Here is a 15,149-nt window from a genome sequence, read left to right as displayed (position 1 = left end):
AAAATCAAAAAACAGTGGAAATAGTTGAAGTTAAAGCAACCTAAGATATCTTAATATAACTGCTACAATTATAATCTTCAGAGTTTATTTAAAATGGTAACCGGATGAACTTTACATTGATTAATTCTTTTCATTTAATTAATTCCATTAAATAAAAAAATCTATTTCAAACTTTAACTCTAATCTAGCATTTCTTATTTCTATATAAAGACCAAATGTGCATTGAACCACCATAATATTCAACTCAAATATATCAGTTGGATCATTATTTAAACAAAAATGCTTTCTTTGTTTGTTATTACACTCATTACATAACCCGAACATGCAAGTCAATGCAAACAAAGAAAGCATTATATATCTGTTTAAATAGCATGAACATGCAAGTCAATTAACATGCTTAATGAGATTATATGTTCTTCTGTCAGGTAAATTTCATTAATCATCTAAAAAGGATTCAAAACACCCCCTACCCTTTCATAACTGCTTTATTGTATTTTCTTACAATCTATTGTTTGAAATGACCTTTGAATCATCTGATCTTAGTCTATTTCTGCCTATATTTACCAATTCATGATGTCTTAATTTTATCATAGTTCTAAACACATATGAATTCATAATGGTTTATACAGAGGTGTATGTTAACTGTTTTAGTACCCTATCGTTAGAGCTATCTGTTTTACGGCCTAGTGCCAATAAATATAATAAAAGGCTTACTCGTTTGTGTCAATGAAATGACTTTGAACCTGGTGTATTTTAAAATGTTAGGCAAGTTTATTTTAATTCAAGAAACGTGTTCAGTCGAATCTATGTGTGTATATACTAAAATAAACAACATAGCAGTTTAATGAAATATTGAATCAATATTTATCGGCAAGGCAATCGTGTGAATCAACTCAATTTGTTTATGTTAATTTTTGTTTAAACGATTTCCTAAATTAAATGCTCTTCAAATGGTTACATCAATTTCAAAAATACGCTCTAAATACTTACATTTATATAGTGGGTGAAAATCCATAAAGAAATAACATGCAACATGCATTTCACTAACACTGGATCGTTTTTCGATCCGATATTGTTGATGTCGTTGTCACGAAGGTTTTATTATGGTAATTTTACGACATCCAAATTGACTGTAAACTGGTTCTCATTAACGCGCACCTGAATTGAGAACTAGTTAATAATAAAGACCGCGGGAAACTTTCAAAATCATGTTTGCAAGAATTTATTCAGGAAATGGCATATAATAGCTACGCTCCATTCAAACATTGCGCGAGATATATTAAAATACAAGTAGGAACTTTCAAAATCATGTTTGCAAGAATTTATTCAGGAAATGGCATATAATAGAACATAGGTTGAAACATGAAATCGAGATATATTAAAATACAAATAAAATAACATAGGTTGTAAAAACAATATCATTGCGGTTCAAGCGTAAGTGCCACGTAATTTTTTTTGGGGAATAACCAACTTTAAAGTTGGAAAAGCCTCGATTAAAGTTGGAAAAGCCAACTTTATGGTTGGAAAAAAAAAGATTAAAGTTGGAAAAGCCATCTTTAAATTTGGAATTTACCAACTTAAAAAAAAAATTACTTGGTAAAAGCTTTTGTAGATAAAATTACCCAAGTTAAAGTTTTAAAAGATAACAGATTTATATGAACATTTTATATAAGTTTGAAAGGCCAACTTTAAAGTTTAAAAAAAACAAGATTAAAGGTGGAAAAGCCAACTTTAAATTTGTTAAAATATCTAACAAAACTGGGATATTTGAAGAAATTATTATTATTTCTAATTTCATATATCATTTTTCTATATCTCTTGTTCTGTTTTTTGAATTTACATCCATTAATTTATGTTAAAACTTTTATATGATTTATATGAACATACTACTAAATGTATAAGACACTGTGACTATGTAAACCCAAGGATGACCACTGAAAGCCGTAAATCCCCCCCCCCCCGCCAAAAAAATGCCCAAACACTGTTACGGACCGGAAGGGGGCTATACTGCAACAAAAAGGGGGTAAGTTGGTGGGGTGGGGCAAACGGGACTTTCAATTCTGCAATTTTTAACTTACATTCTGGGTACGTTTATTTGGACTGATAAAGCCATTGATTTAATTGTTCAATTCTGAGATTTAAAGTAAAACTATAAAACGTAAAATTGCTTATTTCATGAAGAAAGAATTTGATAATGTTATTTTATAATGGTTAATGAGGTTAACTCAGTTTTAATTGAAATTGCCAAAATGAACACATATCAGTTTTTTGACAGCCATGAAAATGAAACTTATGGAGATGAAACATTTGGAGATATCAAACAGTATTCAATATATCAAAGTCCATAAAACAATACAAAATAGGTCAGAGCAAACCCGGACCTCCAAAACATCAGAGGGGGGATCGTGTACCATGGAGGAGTGAGCATCCTCTGCCAGCCGGTCACACCCGCCGTGTGCTCTTTGTCAAAATCGGGAAATTTCGGAAAAATCCGTCGTCAAATTCAGTTCAGTTTATATGTTATGGACAAACAATTCAGAATTTGACTCAATCACAATGACAAATTGTATTTGCTGACAAGGTCATTGTATCGACCAAAGAACTGACGAAATGATGACTTTAAACGAGGCTGCTGATATTCTTGTTTCATCAACTTGTTGTCAATAATTTATCTCGTTTTAGAAAATGTTCATACGTAGAGTATGGTCTTGCCTATCGAATCAACTGAGATATAAGATAAAACAGAAAAAACACTGACATCTTACGAACGAACGTAACTCTCCTAACTTCCCGTATCTCATTAGTTTTCTCGGGACCAGTGATTGTACCCATATAAAATTTGAAATCGGAAAAAATTAGAATACGTGTGAAATAGAACTGATACTGTTTTAAACACTTTGTAATTGAAAATTGCTCATTTCAAATTTTTTGAAGTCACTTAGTTACAATGTGTTTAAAAGCGGACAAATAGAAGAAAATGCGCCATAATACTTTGGACGGATTAGGAAACACGTTTGTCATGTGTATACAAACTAATCGTAGTGTGCGCCTTGTTTATTTGGGCAAAGGTTATTTTTTACAGCATATGGCACGCCAAATTCACAATCAAAGTACTCAGAAGTACAGAGAGCCGGGCTCATTTACAGAGTAGAATGGATTTCTTACATGAATCACGTTTATATTCTGAAAAATTTATTTTAAAGCTATCAATATAAATGGTAAGACACTGACAGTGAGTTTTTCAATCCTGATACCACGGTCCGATTTTGTCAGAATCAGAATTAATCTGGTACCGCAGCTGAATGTAAACAAACAGGCCAGTCTGGTTCCCTCTCCTGCTTTACGTCGTATGTGTAGAGAAGTACGGTAACACCGATTATCAAAAATCCTTACGCTAATGAACTATGTTCTTTGACTTATGAAGTTTTCAAAGTCATTACTACTAATGTTTATTTTATATAGATAAAACTTCGTTTTAGTTTTGTTCTTTATTTAGCGTTTGTATTATCTCAAAAGCGGTTGAGAGTAAGAACTATATTTTTGCACGTAACTTTAAAATGGCGACTATGGGGTCAACATCCTGCCTTGAACAGGATCACATAAGCCGGCAATTGCTCTTTGAGCAATAAGCCCGGCTAAAAATGAGATAATCATAGTTTCACAATCGATAAACTAGGTTTATCGGTTGTAAACTATAGTTTACGGACTGTAAACTGTAGTTAACAACGTTAATCTATATTTTACATCTGTAACCCATAGTTAACGCGATAATCTATGTTTCACAACCGTAAACTATACTTAACACCGAAAAAAATCATTTGCGATCGCAAAACATAGATTATCTGATAAATACAGTTTCACGATTTGTAAACTGTGTTTTTCAACTCTTAACTACAGTTAACGATTGTAAATTATAGTTTACAGACGTGAATCTATGTTTATCAACAAAATCTATTGTAAACGTTTTATTACAGACAGATAAACTTAGATTATCATTCGTAAACTATAGTTACAACCGTTAATTAAATATAGTTATACAGATGAAAACGATTTGTAAACTATAGTTTACAGTCGATAAACCTAGTTTATCAATTGTGAAACTAGGTTAAGCTCATTTTTGTAAATTTGGCGTGCCATATATACAGCTTGAAAAAACTCAAAGAGAGAGAGAGAGAGATAGAGAGAGAGAGAGGATATTTGTTTATATTTAAATAAAATATCGCTGATATCATATAAAAAAAATAATCAAATCGCAATAATTAACATGTGAGATATATAAACTCCGTATGCAGGTGATGAAGGTATATTGCTGCTTAAGTAAGCTAAGCTGAAGATAGAAAAGTTAAAGTCATCACGTTTATCATACAGCTTGGTTGATAGATTAACATTAACGTCTTTTCAAGTAAAATATCCAAATATAAAACAGCTGTGTCAGACTCTGTTGTATCTTTCACCTCAAACTCACCAGGATATATCGTAAGAATGGAAATTACCATTGTTAATTAAATGATAATACGTCGTCGATATATCTAAATGTACGAGGGTTGTCCCGTAAAATCGTAGACAAAGCGTTTTTCTCGAAAAGTAATGGGCGCACTAAGCTGAAAATTTCAGTAAATGTATATTTATCATACCTAAGTGCATGATAATTTTTTTGATAAAATATAGGCAAAAATAAAGATTTTATTATGCTTGAATGTGCACGAGGTATTGTCCTACGGCGCAAGGTCAAAAAACCAAGGTTTTATTAAAGAATACACAAGTTTGAATTCAAAATAAAAGTTTTCAATACATAAGATTTGGATTAAAATTATCCTAATTCAATTCCACAATCAATTTTGTAGTCTTTGTAAAAATTTTAAAGCATTTGCTTAATTTTTGGCAGTTTCTCGAGCATTCTAAATGGGAAAGTGGTAAACACAACACATGAAAAATGGCGACGTTTTATTACGTACGTTACGGCGCACCGGAGAACAGTTCAGTTTTATTTTGATGTTGTAATGTCACATTTAGAGACTTGAAATTACCATAGAAGAAAAAAGATTATAAAAATATCACCATATCTTAAGTATACAAATGAAATAGGAGTTTTCTTACCGAATTTTTTTTTGATCGAGTCCCTGGGGAGTACAAAACATACGGACAAACTCCTAATGTAATAGCAAAAGACGCTGTCACAGTAGACCGCCGATATGAGGTTTTCTATTAGTTGAATTATGGTGAGAATATTGTCCGTAACTTACTAATAAATCTTCAGAAGATCGCATGAGGGTGCCAATTGGTTCTTCGACCGTTTATGGAGAATAAAGAATGTGTATCAATGAAATTCCTAAATTTAAGTCGGACTCATCCAACTTCATTTTCAGCAAAGATAAAACGTGACGCTGTTTTAAGGCCCTGTCACACCAAGCTGCGTTCACACGGAGTCATTACGGCGTTGTTAAATTTTAAAAATCGCCGTGGAATCGCAGGGAAATTGCACAAATTTCTGTAAAATTTTCACGATATGAAGATGTCACGGCGTCCCTACGGCGACGGACGCGATTCTACGGCGATCTCACGGCGTTCTACTGCGTTTCCACGGAGATCTCTCGGCGACTGACTGCGCTTCCGCGGAGATTTCACGGCGCGTTAGGAGTTTTCACCTCGTGTTCACGGCGTTTTCACCGCGCTGGCTGCGTTCACAATACGTTCACAATGCGTTCTATACACAATGATATATATTCAGAAGGAATGTAAAACATTTTTGTTTAAAGATTCAAGTTACACGATGAAAAGACTTCTAATCATGCCAAGAAATATTCTTAATAATTAAAAAGTTCTATATTTAAATAATTTAGTACTGAATTATTAATAGTTTTATGATTAAACTCCTTATTTTCAATTTCATCGGTTCAGTTGTGTAGTTAGATTGTCTTTAAATTTATTATGAATGTAAAAAAAAAAAAAAAAATAAACACAACGAAAAGTTTTCTACAAAATTTAAGTGAAACAACAGAACAAGTTCTGGTGTAATTTTCTCTTCCATTTTCTTTCTCACTCCTAGTGCAACAAATGCGTTGAAATTATTGCTGATCAAATATGATCCCACTGCTTTTGTTTTGTGAGCTGGCTGACAACGCTCTAAGAACGCCGTGAAAGCGCATTGTGATCGCCAACGGACGCTGTAGAAACGCCATGGGAGCGCAATGATCGCAGTGACAACTCCGTGCTGTCGCTGTGTACTCGCAGTCGAAAAAATCACAAGATGATAAATCTCATTAGAAGCGCCGTAAAAACGCGGTAGAAACGCAGTGACATCTCCAAAGACTCCGCGACATCTCCGTGAGGTCTCCGTGGAAGTGCAGTCTACTATCACTGCGTTCCTGCCGCGATCATGTGCGTCTTCACGGCGTTCATACGGAGCTCCCACTACGTTGTTGGAGATCTCACTGCGCTGCATACTACGTTTCTACTGCGTTCTTATCAGACCGCGATCACACGGCGAGTACTTTGTGCATGCTCAAAGTGATCGCCGTCCCCTGGCGTTCTTGGAGACCCTATGCGACCCTACGGCGTTCAGTGGAGATCTCGCCGCGTTGTCACGGCGCTGTAGGAGACTCTACTGTGATCACCTCGGCGTTTTGCATTTTTTGAGGACGCCGTGCAGTCGCCGTGAGGACGCAGCCCTGGTGTGACAGGGGTTTAAGACACTTTGATGTTATAATCCATGCGCCGTAAGGTGATACAATACATGGCATAAAATCTCATAATTTGTTTATTGATGCATATATTTATCTGAAATTTGCTGTGTATATTACTAATATATGTACTAAATAATAGTGAAAATTTCAGAACGCAGTGATGTTTATTTTTCACACTAGACAACTTGTCCACGATTTTACGGGACAACCCTCGTAGAGTTGAAGGCCACAGCTCTTCTTTTCACGTATAAGATTTACACAAATTCAGCTTCATACCCGGTATAACGGGGCGCAATTGGTACCCATGGAAATTCCAATAGATTTTAGGAAGAGCTGGTCTTCAAAAACAATAAAGATACTGTCAATCAGAAACTTAAGCATCTTTTTAATGTCAGCTTCGGAGTACTTGTAAATTTGTAAAATCAGAAGTTTTTTTTTAACAAAATAATTTTGCAAACGATCAATGACAAGGTCAGTTAATTTACGAGTTCCATTTTTTTTTTTTTTTTTAAAACAGCTATTAATGATATCGAGAAGCGACTTTAAATTATCGTGGGGAATGATTGTGTATAAAGTTGAAAAGTCGTAAGTTTTTAAGCTGTTTATTTGGTAAAATCTTGTGAGAACTTAAGTATAACCTAGTTTACATCAGTTTCGTTCTCCTTTCAGACGTAGACTAGATGCAAACAAAGGGTCAATCCCCCCTTCCCTCAATTTTCAGAAAAATTATACCCAAAAAATGACTTATTGAATTCCTCCTTGGAAAGACGGGCGCCTCTAAAAATGACAAGGAGACTCGTTTTTCCTTCATATCTCTTGTTTATGTCTTGATTTATTTAATACTTGCCGCTAAATTTCTTTGATTTTTCCATTTTCCATGTTCGTCAAAATTTATTGGCTAAATGAGAGTGTGTCTCTAGGTTAACAATTTGTTTTGCTTTGCTATTTTTCTTATTGAATAACTTTTCCGGGAAAAAGTAGGGCGCTGGTTTTGTTTTGTAATTACGCTCTTCATTACAAAACATTGAAAAGACGTAAGAAGTTACAAAACCATTCGAAGGACAGCATCAAAACGTATTATGCAAATATGGCTAGCTTGAGCCGAGTACCACTATCTCTTTCGTGTTTTTCAGGTATTTTATTAATTTGGCAAAGGATAATTGATGTTTTAAACCTCGATTATAATGCAGAAAAACTACAACAATCTAATTTACTCGAATTTTCTCTGTTATTTCAATTTTATGTCACTAAATTACTTCACTGTGCTGTAAATTTTAAGGGGAAAAATGTATTAATAAATTATCAACTTTAATGATAAAAAATCACCAGTATCTTAGAAAATACTTGTTATTATTTAAGGTATCATTTTCAATTTAAGCAGAAAAGGGTTTAGAACTTTAGACCCACTTTAAAATAGTTAACTCTGACACTTTAACTGGATCTGTTCTCATTTTCAGGAATTAAGAACTCCCCGGCTCAGCTAGCTATTGTCCAGAAAAGATGTAAGGTAAGAATGCATTGGTCTCTACTATTTATTTGTTTTTTGATATATGAAGGTGATACTTTTTCAGAGTAAACATGCAGCTGGTAAATTTTGTAATTGTTATAAATACTGTACCTTTATGAATCTTTCAGCGATTAATATTATGTTTTCAAAAAATAATTTCTATAAGTTTTCATTGATACTCAAAAAGTAAGCATCTGAAAGTACAAAATTTCTGCACAAATGATAGAAGTGAAACGGTTCACTGCAGTATCGATTTACCGCAGTATTTTTTCTCGGTGTGATACACGGTACAAAATCTCTATTTTCGGTTCGGTTCGTTTTTCGATCGGGATCTTCATTCAGTCGGGTTTGGCTTAGGTATAAACATGTTCCTCCGTATAATTAGTTCAAAAACATAAATTTTTGAGGAAATTTGTAAAATAATTTTTAACAGTCTAATCAATTAATTTGATTTCTTCTATCCATTTTGCACATAAATTATTTGCCTAGATTAAGTAAAAGGAAGCATAAAATTATGGTTGGATTTATTTCCTTCTATCAAAATGTATCGTATCAAAAATAACGGAACCGAGACTAAGTTTTATGATATGTATGATCGAACCGTGTAGGAGCCGGGTGTATCATTCATCCCTAACAAATAATGAGAATTTCAAATCTAAATATCTTGTAATTTCAACATTACAGCATTTCTTAGGAGCTCAGCAAGTTAAAAGATTTAAAGTTTAAGGAACTAAAATTCAAGTGAACTTTGTTTAGCAATATCTTTATAGTTGTAAACTTCTGACTTGTCATTGTTGATTACATATGCACTACGATTATAATTTTGTAAAACTTTAACTTGTTGTAATTGTAGAGTACATATGGACCACTAAAGGATGAGGACAGAATCTTCACAAATCTATATGGCAGACATGACTGGAAACTCAAGGGTGCCATGTCCAGGGTAGAGATTTTTAAAATTTTTCTTTAAACTAAATTTGGAATATATAAATGGAATAGTAACAATGGGATTTTTATTTTTGATAATCTCATCAACCATTTATACACAAGCACATCTAAATTGCATCCACACAAACATTTTTTGCCTAAGTCTCAAAATATATTTCTGAAATCCCTAGCTGCAGTACTGTAGCTCTCTGCTTGAGAAAATTTGGACAGGTAAACAGGGGCTGACAAATAGATTTTTAAGGCACTTGTCCTAGGGCAAGTACATGGTCAAAATTTACTTGCCCTATCTGAATGTTTGCTTGCCCTACCATAAACTAATATTGTATTTATAAATCTATTTTTTAAAAAAAGAGGACGACAAATACTGTTCAGATCATGCAAGCCCCTATGCCCAGCTTGATATCTATGACTTACTGTTGATTTTATTTTTGATAAGTCACTTGCCCACGGGCAAGTGGTTGATAAAATTTCACTTGCCCATCCCTATAATTCACTAGCCCTGAGCGTCGGGCAATGGGATGTGTCATCCCCTGGGTAAAGCAGAGCTACAGATCCAAGCATTGTAAAAACCTTCGATTTACGCCGACGATTTTTTTGTCGCTCACTTCAGGTATTTTTTCTTGTATTTAATACTTTCACCAGCTCTAAAAATGGTATTTAATAATTAATCATACATTTAACTTCAATTCCTGATAATTTACTTACCTTTCAATGCAAACAAATGGCTGTTTGTGATTATGGATGTTGAAATGGAACTTTTTTAAACTGACATTACAAAACTATATGCAGGACTGTTTCAGACCTTTAAAATATAAATAAACTTTAATAAAGTATCACAAATAAGAGTTAAATATAAGATTGATTATAGGATGCAATTCTAAAAGCCAGCAAAAGTTTCAACTACACCAAATAATGTAGCGACAAAAAATCGTTGGCGTAAATCGAAGGTTTTTACATCGCTTGAATCTGTAGCTCTCTGCTTTATCTGTCCGAATTTTCTCAAGCAGAGAGCTACAGTTCTGCAGCTATGACATCCCAACAACATAGTTTTCATATTAAGAAATAAGTCATATTGTTTTTAATTTATCACATTATAATGTTCTATACTTTGGTTAGCATTTCTATATCTAGGCAGAGCCTGAAATAAATAATCACTTTTCTAATCAGTGAATTTTTGATAACACTTTGTTTTTAATAACACAGGGAGACTGGTACAAAACAAAGGAAATACTTCTAAAGGGCCACGAGTGGATCCTGAAAGAGATTACGACCTCAGGTCTGCGTGGCAGGGGAGGGGCTGGCTTCCCCACGGGGATGAAGTGGGGCTTCATGAACAAGCCCAGCGACGGCAGGTAATGGATCTGTTATGATTTATAGTACATGTATATAATGTCTAAGGTAGTTAGGTAGAGTACAGTCAAACTTTATAATGTCCATCTTGAAGAGATTTTAAAAAAAATCAAGATATATTAGGGTTTGATATATCAGACAAAATAATTAAAGAATAAAAGGTTGTGACTTCCAAATCACTTTGACATAATTCTTGGTATTGAAAATAGTGTACAAGGTACCTACGTTTAACTGTATATTTGTGTAGATGTCATTTAGATGTCTATGTATTTGAAATAACACTTCCTGATGACTGAGGGCCTTCTCATCTTTAGGCCTAAGTACCTGGTGGTGAATGCTGATGAGGGAGAGCCAGGGACATGTAAGGACAGGGAGATCATGAGACACGACCCCCACAAGTTGGTGGAGGGCTGTCTGGTGGCTGGGCGCTCTATGGGAGCATGTGCAGGTAACAGCAGGATTGTGCATTATTTTGTCCATATGTAGGTTTTAAAGCTGTTTTTTGAATGTTAAAAATGTTGTAGGTCAATTATTGTTGAAAAAACAGATGTTATAATAACTCTCCATATGAAAATAGGGATATCTTTATTACTCTGAGAGTACTCGCCTCAGAGAAAAATGTCTTGAAGGCAGTGTCTACTAGTATTATGCATGCATTATTTTAATGAGATTGTTGTTGTGTTTGAGAGAAATCCTAATGACCTTGTCTGTTATTACAGCCTATATCTACATCAGAGGGGAGTTTTATAACGAGGCGTCTAACCTGCAGGTTGCCATCAATGAGGTTAGTTAACAGAACAGGTGCTCTCTTGTTGAAAATTCCACTGTCAGATATGTGGATCTGTTAATGATGTTGATCATTTCTTCTTAAAGTGCAAATCTTGAAATATTGATCATTGATACTTTAAGAAAGAAAATAAATAAACCAAAAGGTGGAAGGTATCTAAGAACTTCAAAAAAGACTCATTTTTGTCACCCAAGTATTGCTCACCCTTCCCACTCCTCATTAATGACCTTTTCTTAATAACGTAATACATTTACAGGCCTATGCTGCTGGACTACTGGGTAAGAATGCCTGCGGTTCTGGGTACGACTTTGATGTCTTCGTTCATCGTGGAGCAGGAGCCTATATCTGTGGAGAGGAAACAGTAAGTCACCGTACAGCATGTCCTTATTTAATGTTAGGTCCTTGAATCTGGTGGTATTAGCCATTTATAAGCGTGCTTATATATAAGAATAGATTTATTCTTTTACACTAATGAAGACTGTCCATGGTTTTGATAGCAGTCACTCTTCATTGTTTTAATCTGTAAAAGATTCTTTTAGTAAAAGTATTTGTAAACTTGTATGAGACCTGAAGAACTGAATAAATAAAATATTACTGATAACTAAAATCCTTTTAACACTTTATATTGACTTTGCTGTTAACAGTCCCTGATTGAGTCCTTGGAGGGTAAGGCTGGTAAGCCCCGTCTGAAGCCCCCATTCCCTGCCGATGTAGGGGTGTTTGGATGTCCCACCACCGTCGCTAATGTGGAGACAGTGGCCGTCGCTCCAGTAAGTAATTCACAGATTGTCAGTTAAAAGAACTTGTTTGATGATATTATAAGAGAATTACATTATCTGAATGGTGAAAGGATCAAGAATTGGACGTAATCAGGTAATTGTTTCAACATTATTTTAATTTTTCAGGCAATCTGTAGAAGAGGAGGTGAATGGTTTGCTTCATTTGGAAGGGAGAGGAACAGGGGAACTAAAGTAAGTCAGTGTTTAGTAAACAAAATGTACTTATTCTATTACAAAGATAGGGGAAAAAATTTACTCAGTTTTTTTCAAAGATCAAAATAAAATGTAGTTAGTTTTTTTCAAAGATCCTTGCGAGTCACTTTACAACTATATTCATTAGAACAACCTTTGAAATATAAATTTATATGCTTATAATCCTCACTCCCTGCTCTGTTAATTAATTTACGTGAAATCTTAACTCTCTGTTCTTCTGTTTAGCTGTTTAACATCTCGGGACATGTCAATAACTCTGTGTTTTTTTCTGCTTAGCTGTTTAACATTTCAGGACATGTCAAAAAGTCAATAACTCTGTGTTTTTTTCTATTTAGCTGTTTAACATCTCGGGCCACGTCAATAACCCCGTGACAGTAGAGGAGGAGATGTCCATTACTCTGAGGGAGCTGATAGAGAGGCACGCGGGGGGAGTCATCGGGGGCTGGGACAATCTCCTGGGCATCATTCCAGGGGGGTCCTCGACCCCAATCATCCCTAAGAGGTGAGAGCAGTTAATACAAGTCCTACCCTTTGTTTTGAAAGTTTCATATGAATGATACTTGTGAATTTTGAACCGTCCAATTCTCAAGATGAGTTAACTTCTTAAGAGACAAATAAATCATGTGTTTGTTAAGAATACTGTAGAAAATTTTCTCAGTTATGTTAAATTATATTAAATTTCACTTGGTGATATACCAGAATTAAAAACATGCGTTGTGATACTAATAATTTTTTTGTACAACCAGTGTGTGTTCGGACGTAATGATGGATTTTGATGCTTTGGTACAAGCTCAGACCAGTCTGGGGACAGCTGCCGTCATCGTGATGAACAAAGACGCTGACGTCATCAGGTGTATCTCTAGACTGATCGAGTTCTACAAACACGAGAGCTGTGGTCAGGTAAAAATTATAATCTGTCTTCTTGTCAGAATAAATCCAATGTTTACATGCAAATTTATATTAAGGAGCTTCTAGAGTGAGAAATCTTTAGTTTTTCAACATTGTGGCTTACACTGTGATTTGTATTCTGTAGTGTACTCCCTGTAGAGAAGGAGTTGGATGGATGGCAAAGATCATGAAACGTTTTGGTAAGTCCTGTAAAATACCTCTATTATCATTATACCAAATTTTTGTTTTGTAATTTATTATGCAGATTGCAGAAAGATACTAGCTTGAGGTTTTTGATGATGTATGAAAATGAACTTTGTTTACTGTGTAAACTATAACAAACTTCACCAAAGTTTTTGACTCCATGTTTTTGACATTTTTTTTCATCAATTCTTTTATATTGTAAATTAATATATCAAAAGAGAAAATAATGTGACATATCTGATTATTCTTTGTAGAGACTGGTAACTTTAAGGAGGGAGAGATAGACATGCTGTATGAAATCAGTAAACAGATTGAGGGTCACACCATCTGTGCCCTGGGGGACGGGGCTGCCTGGCCTGTACAGGTACGTGACTCGTGTTTTAATCCTAGGAAAGAGATGAAAAACTTGTCAATATGTAAAACTTCTGAAAAGTCTATCAAAAGTAATCAAAAAAAAAACTGTTGTGTTCAAGTTGTCATTCTGTACTTTGTAATGACATTACACTCTTGTTTGTTTACTTGTATTTGTGTTAACTTTGGCTTTGTTTACTTGTATTTATTTTTTTCACTTTCGTTGTCTATAATACACCTTTCCTTTGTTTACAGGGACTAATTCGACACTTCAGGCCTGTGTTATTAGAGAGAATTGAACAGTTTAAACAAACACAACAAAAAACAGCAACCGCTTGACCATGAATGGACAAGGTCAAAGGATATATGTGACAATTTGAAATTCTCTATTGAAAAAAAAAACAAAAAACAGGTGTTAACTTAAAATAACTTGAAAAAGAGGTGTTAACTTAAAATAACTTGTTACTATTTTGTTGATGTGTAAATAAAATTGTAGAATCTTGATAAAACAGAGAAATAATTAACATTATTCTTACAACCTTATTGCTATGAAAAGTTTTGATCATCCATTGTGGTAGCACCCTACCAAATCTGAATCTACTCTACTCGGGGATGCTTTCATGTAAATATGACCATACAATTAAGGCTGTGTGGCCCTCCCTACTCCATGAGGTCATGGCTTTAACAAATTTGAATCTACCTTACCCTGAGAATTCCTCCATCTAAATACACGGTATAATTAATCAAAGCTTTGCTGTTCTTGAGAAGATTTTTTAAGAGATTTTTCCTATGTATTCAAAAGTTTGATTGATCACCAGTTGTTGCCCCACTCTTCCCCCAGACTCATGATGAGAGCAAATTTGATTATATAAATTACCTGAGGATGCTTCAATACATGGCTCCATTATTTTTGAACTTGGCCATTTTGACCTGCATGTGCACTCTGATATAATGGTTGGCGAGTGTTTGTATGGCTTTTTGTTTGTTAAATTATGTAAAATAGCAAGTGGAATAGAATGTTGTTGTATGTTTACATATTTTTAGCCGAAGGCTCAAGCGAGCTTTTCTGATCACATTTTGTCCGGCGTCCATCCGTCTGTCTGTAAGCTTTTTGCTTTTTACATTTCAGACTTCTTCTCAAGAACCACAGGGCCAATTTCAACCAAACTTGCAACAAAGTATCACTGTGTGAGGGGAGATAATTTAATAATAATTAGTGAAAAATTATTGAAATCTGTAAGAATCTTTTTCTCAAGAACCACTGGGCCAGGAAAGATACAATTCAGGTGGAAGCATCCTTTGGTAGTGTAGAATCAAGTTTGTTCAAATCTTGATCCCCCGGGGGTAGGGCGGGGCCACATAGGGAATCAAAGTTGTAGATAGGAATATAATATGAAAAATCTTAAAAATCTTCTTCTCAATAACCACTGGGCCAGGAA

General features: G+C 34.5%; 1 protein-coding gene across 1 annotated transcript; it reads left to right on the top strand.

The window, feature by feature from the left end:
- Nucleotides 1-7,666: 7,666 nt before the first annotated feature.
- LOC134266504 (NADH dehydrogenase [ubiquinone] flavoprotein 1, mitochondrial-like) lies at nt 7,667-14,234 on the top strand. Its single transcript, XM_062748727.1, has 14 exons — nt 7,667-7,816; nt 8,141-8,190; nt 9,044-9,133; nt 10,342-10,490; nt 10,803-10,936; nt 11,208-11,272; nt 11,532-11,636; nt 11,920-12,045; nt 12,181-12,246; nt 12,603-12,769; nt 13,014-13,167; nt 13,301-13,355; nt 13,614-13,723; nt 13,966-14,234. The coding sequence occupies exons 1-14, from the start codon at nt 7,771-7,773 to the stop codon at nt 14,047-14,049; spliced, it is 1,401 nt and encodes a 466-aa protein (XP_062604711.1). The 5' UTR covers nt 7,667-7,770; the 3' UTR covers nt 14,050-14,234.
- Nucleotides 14,235-15,149: the final 915 nt, after the last annotated feature.

Source organism: Saccostrea cucullata, unplaced genomic scaffold (genome assembly GCF_032062105.1).
Source record: "Saccostrea cucullata isolate Sc308-1 unplaced genomic scaffold, CSIRO_AGI_Scuc_v1 ctg1349, whole genome shotgun sequence".
In the NCBI taxonomy this organism is placed as follows: Eukaryota; Metazoa; Mollusca; class Bivalvia; order Ostreida; family Ostreidae; genus Saccostrea; species Saccostrea cuccullata.
Note: the sequence above shows the minus strand (reverse complement) of the source record. Positions and strands in the feature narration are given on the sequence as shown.

What these genes read in the sequence shown, in the direction of transcription:
- LOC134266504 (XM_062748727.1), top strand. Translation starts at nt 7,771, where the DNA reads ATGGCTAGCTTGAGCCGAGTACCACTATCTCTTTCGTGTTTTTCAG. An exon ending in ATATCTGTGGAGAGGAAACA is followed by an intron (nt 11,637 to 11,919) that starts GTAAGTCACCGT and finishes TGCTGTTAACAG; the next exon opens with TCCCTGATTGAGTCCTTGGA. An exon ending in AGAGGAACAGGGGAACTAAA is followed by an intron (nt 12,247 to 12,602) that starts GTAAGTCAGTGT and finishes TTTTCTATTTAG; the next exon opens with CTGTTTAACATCTCGGGCCA.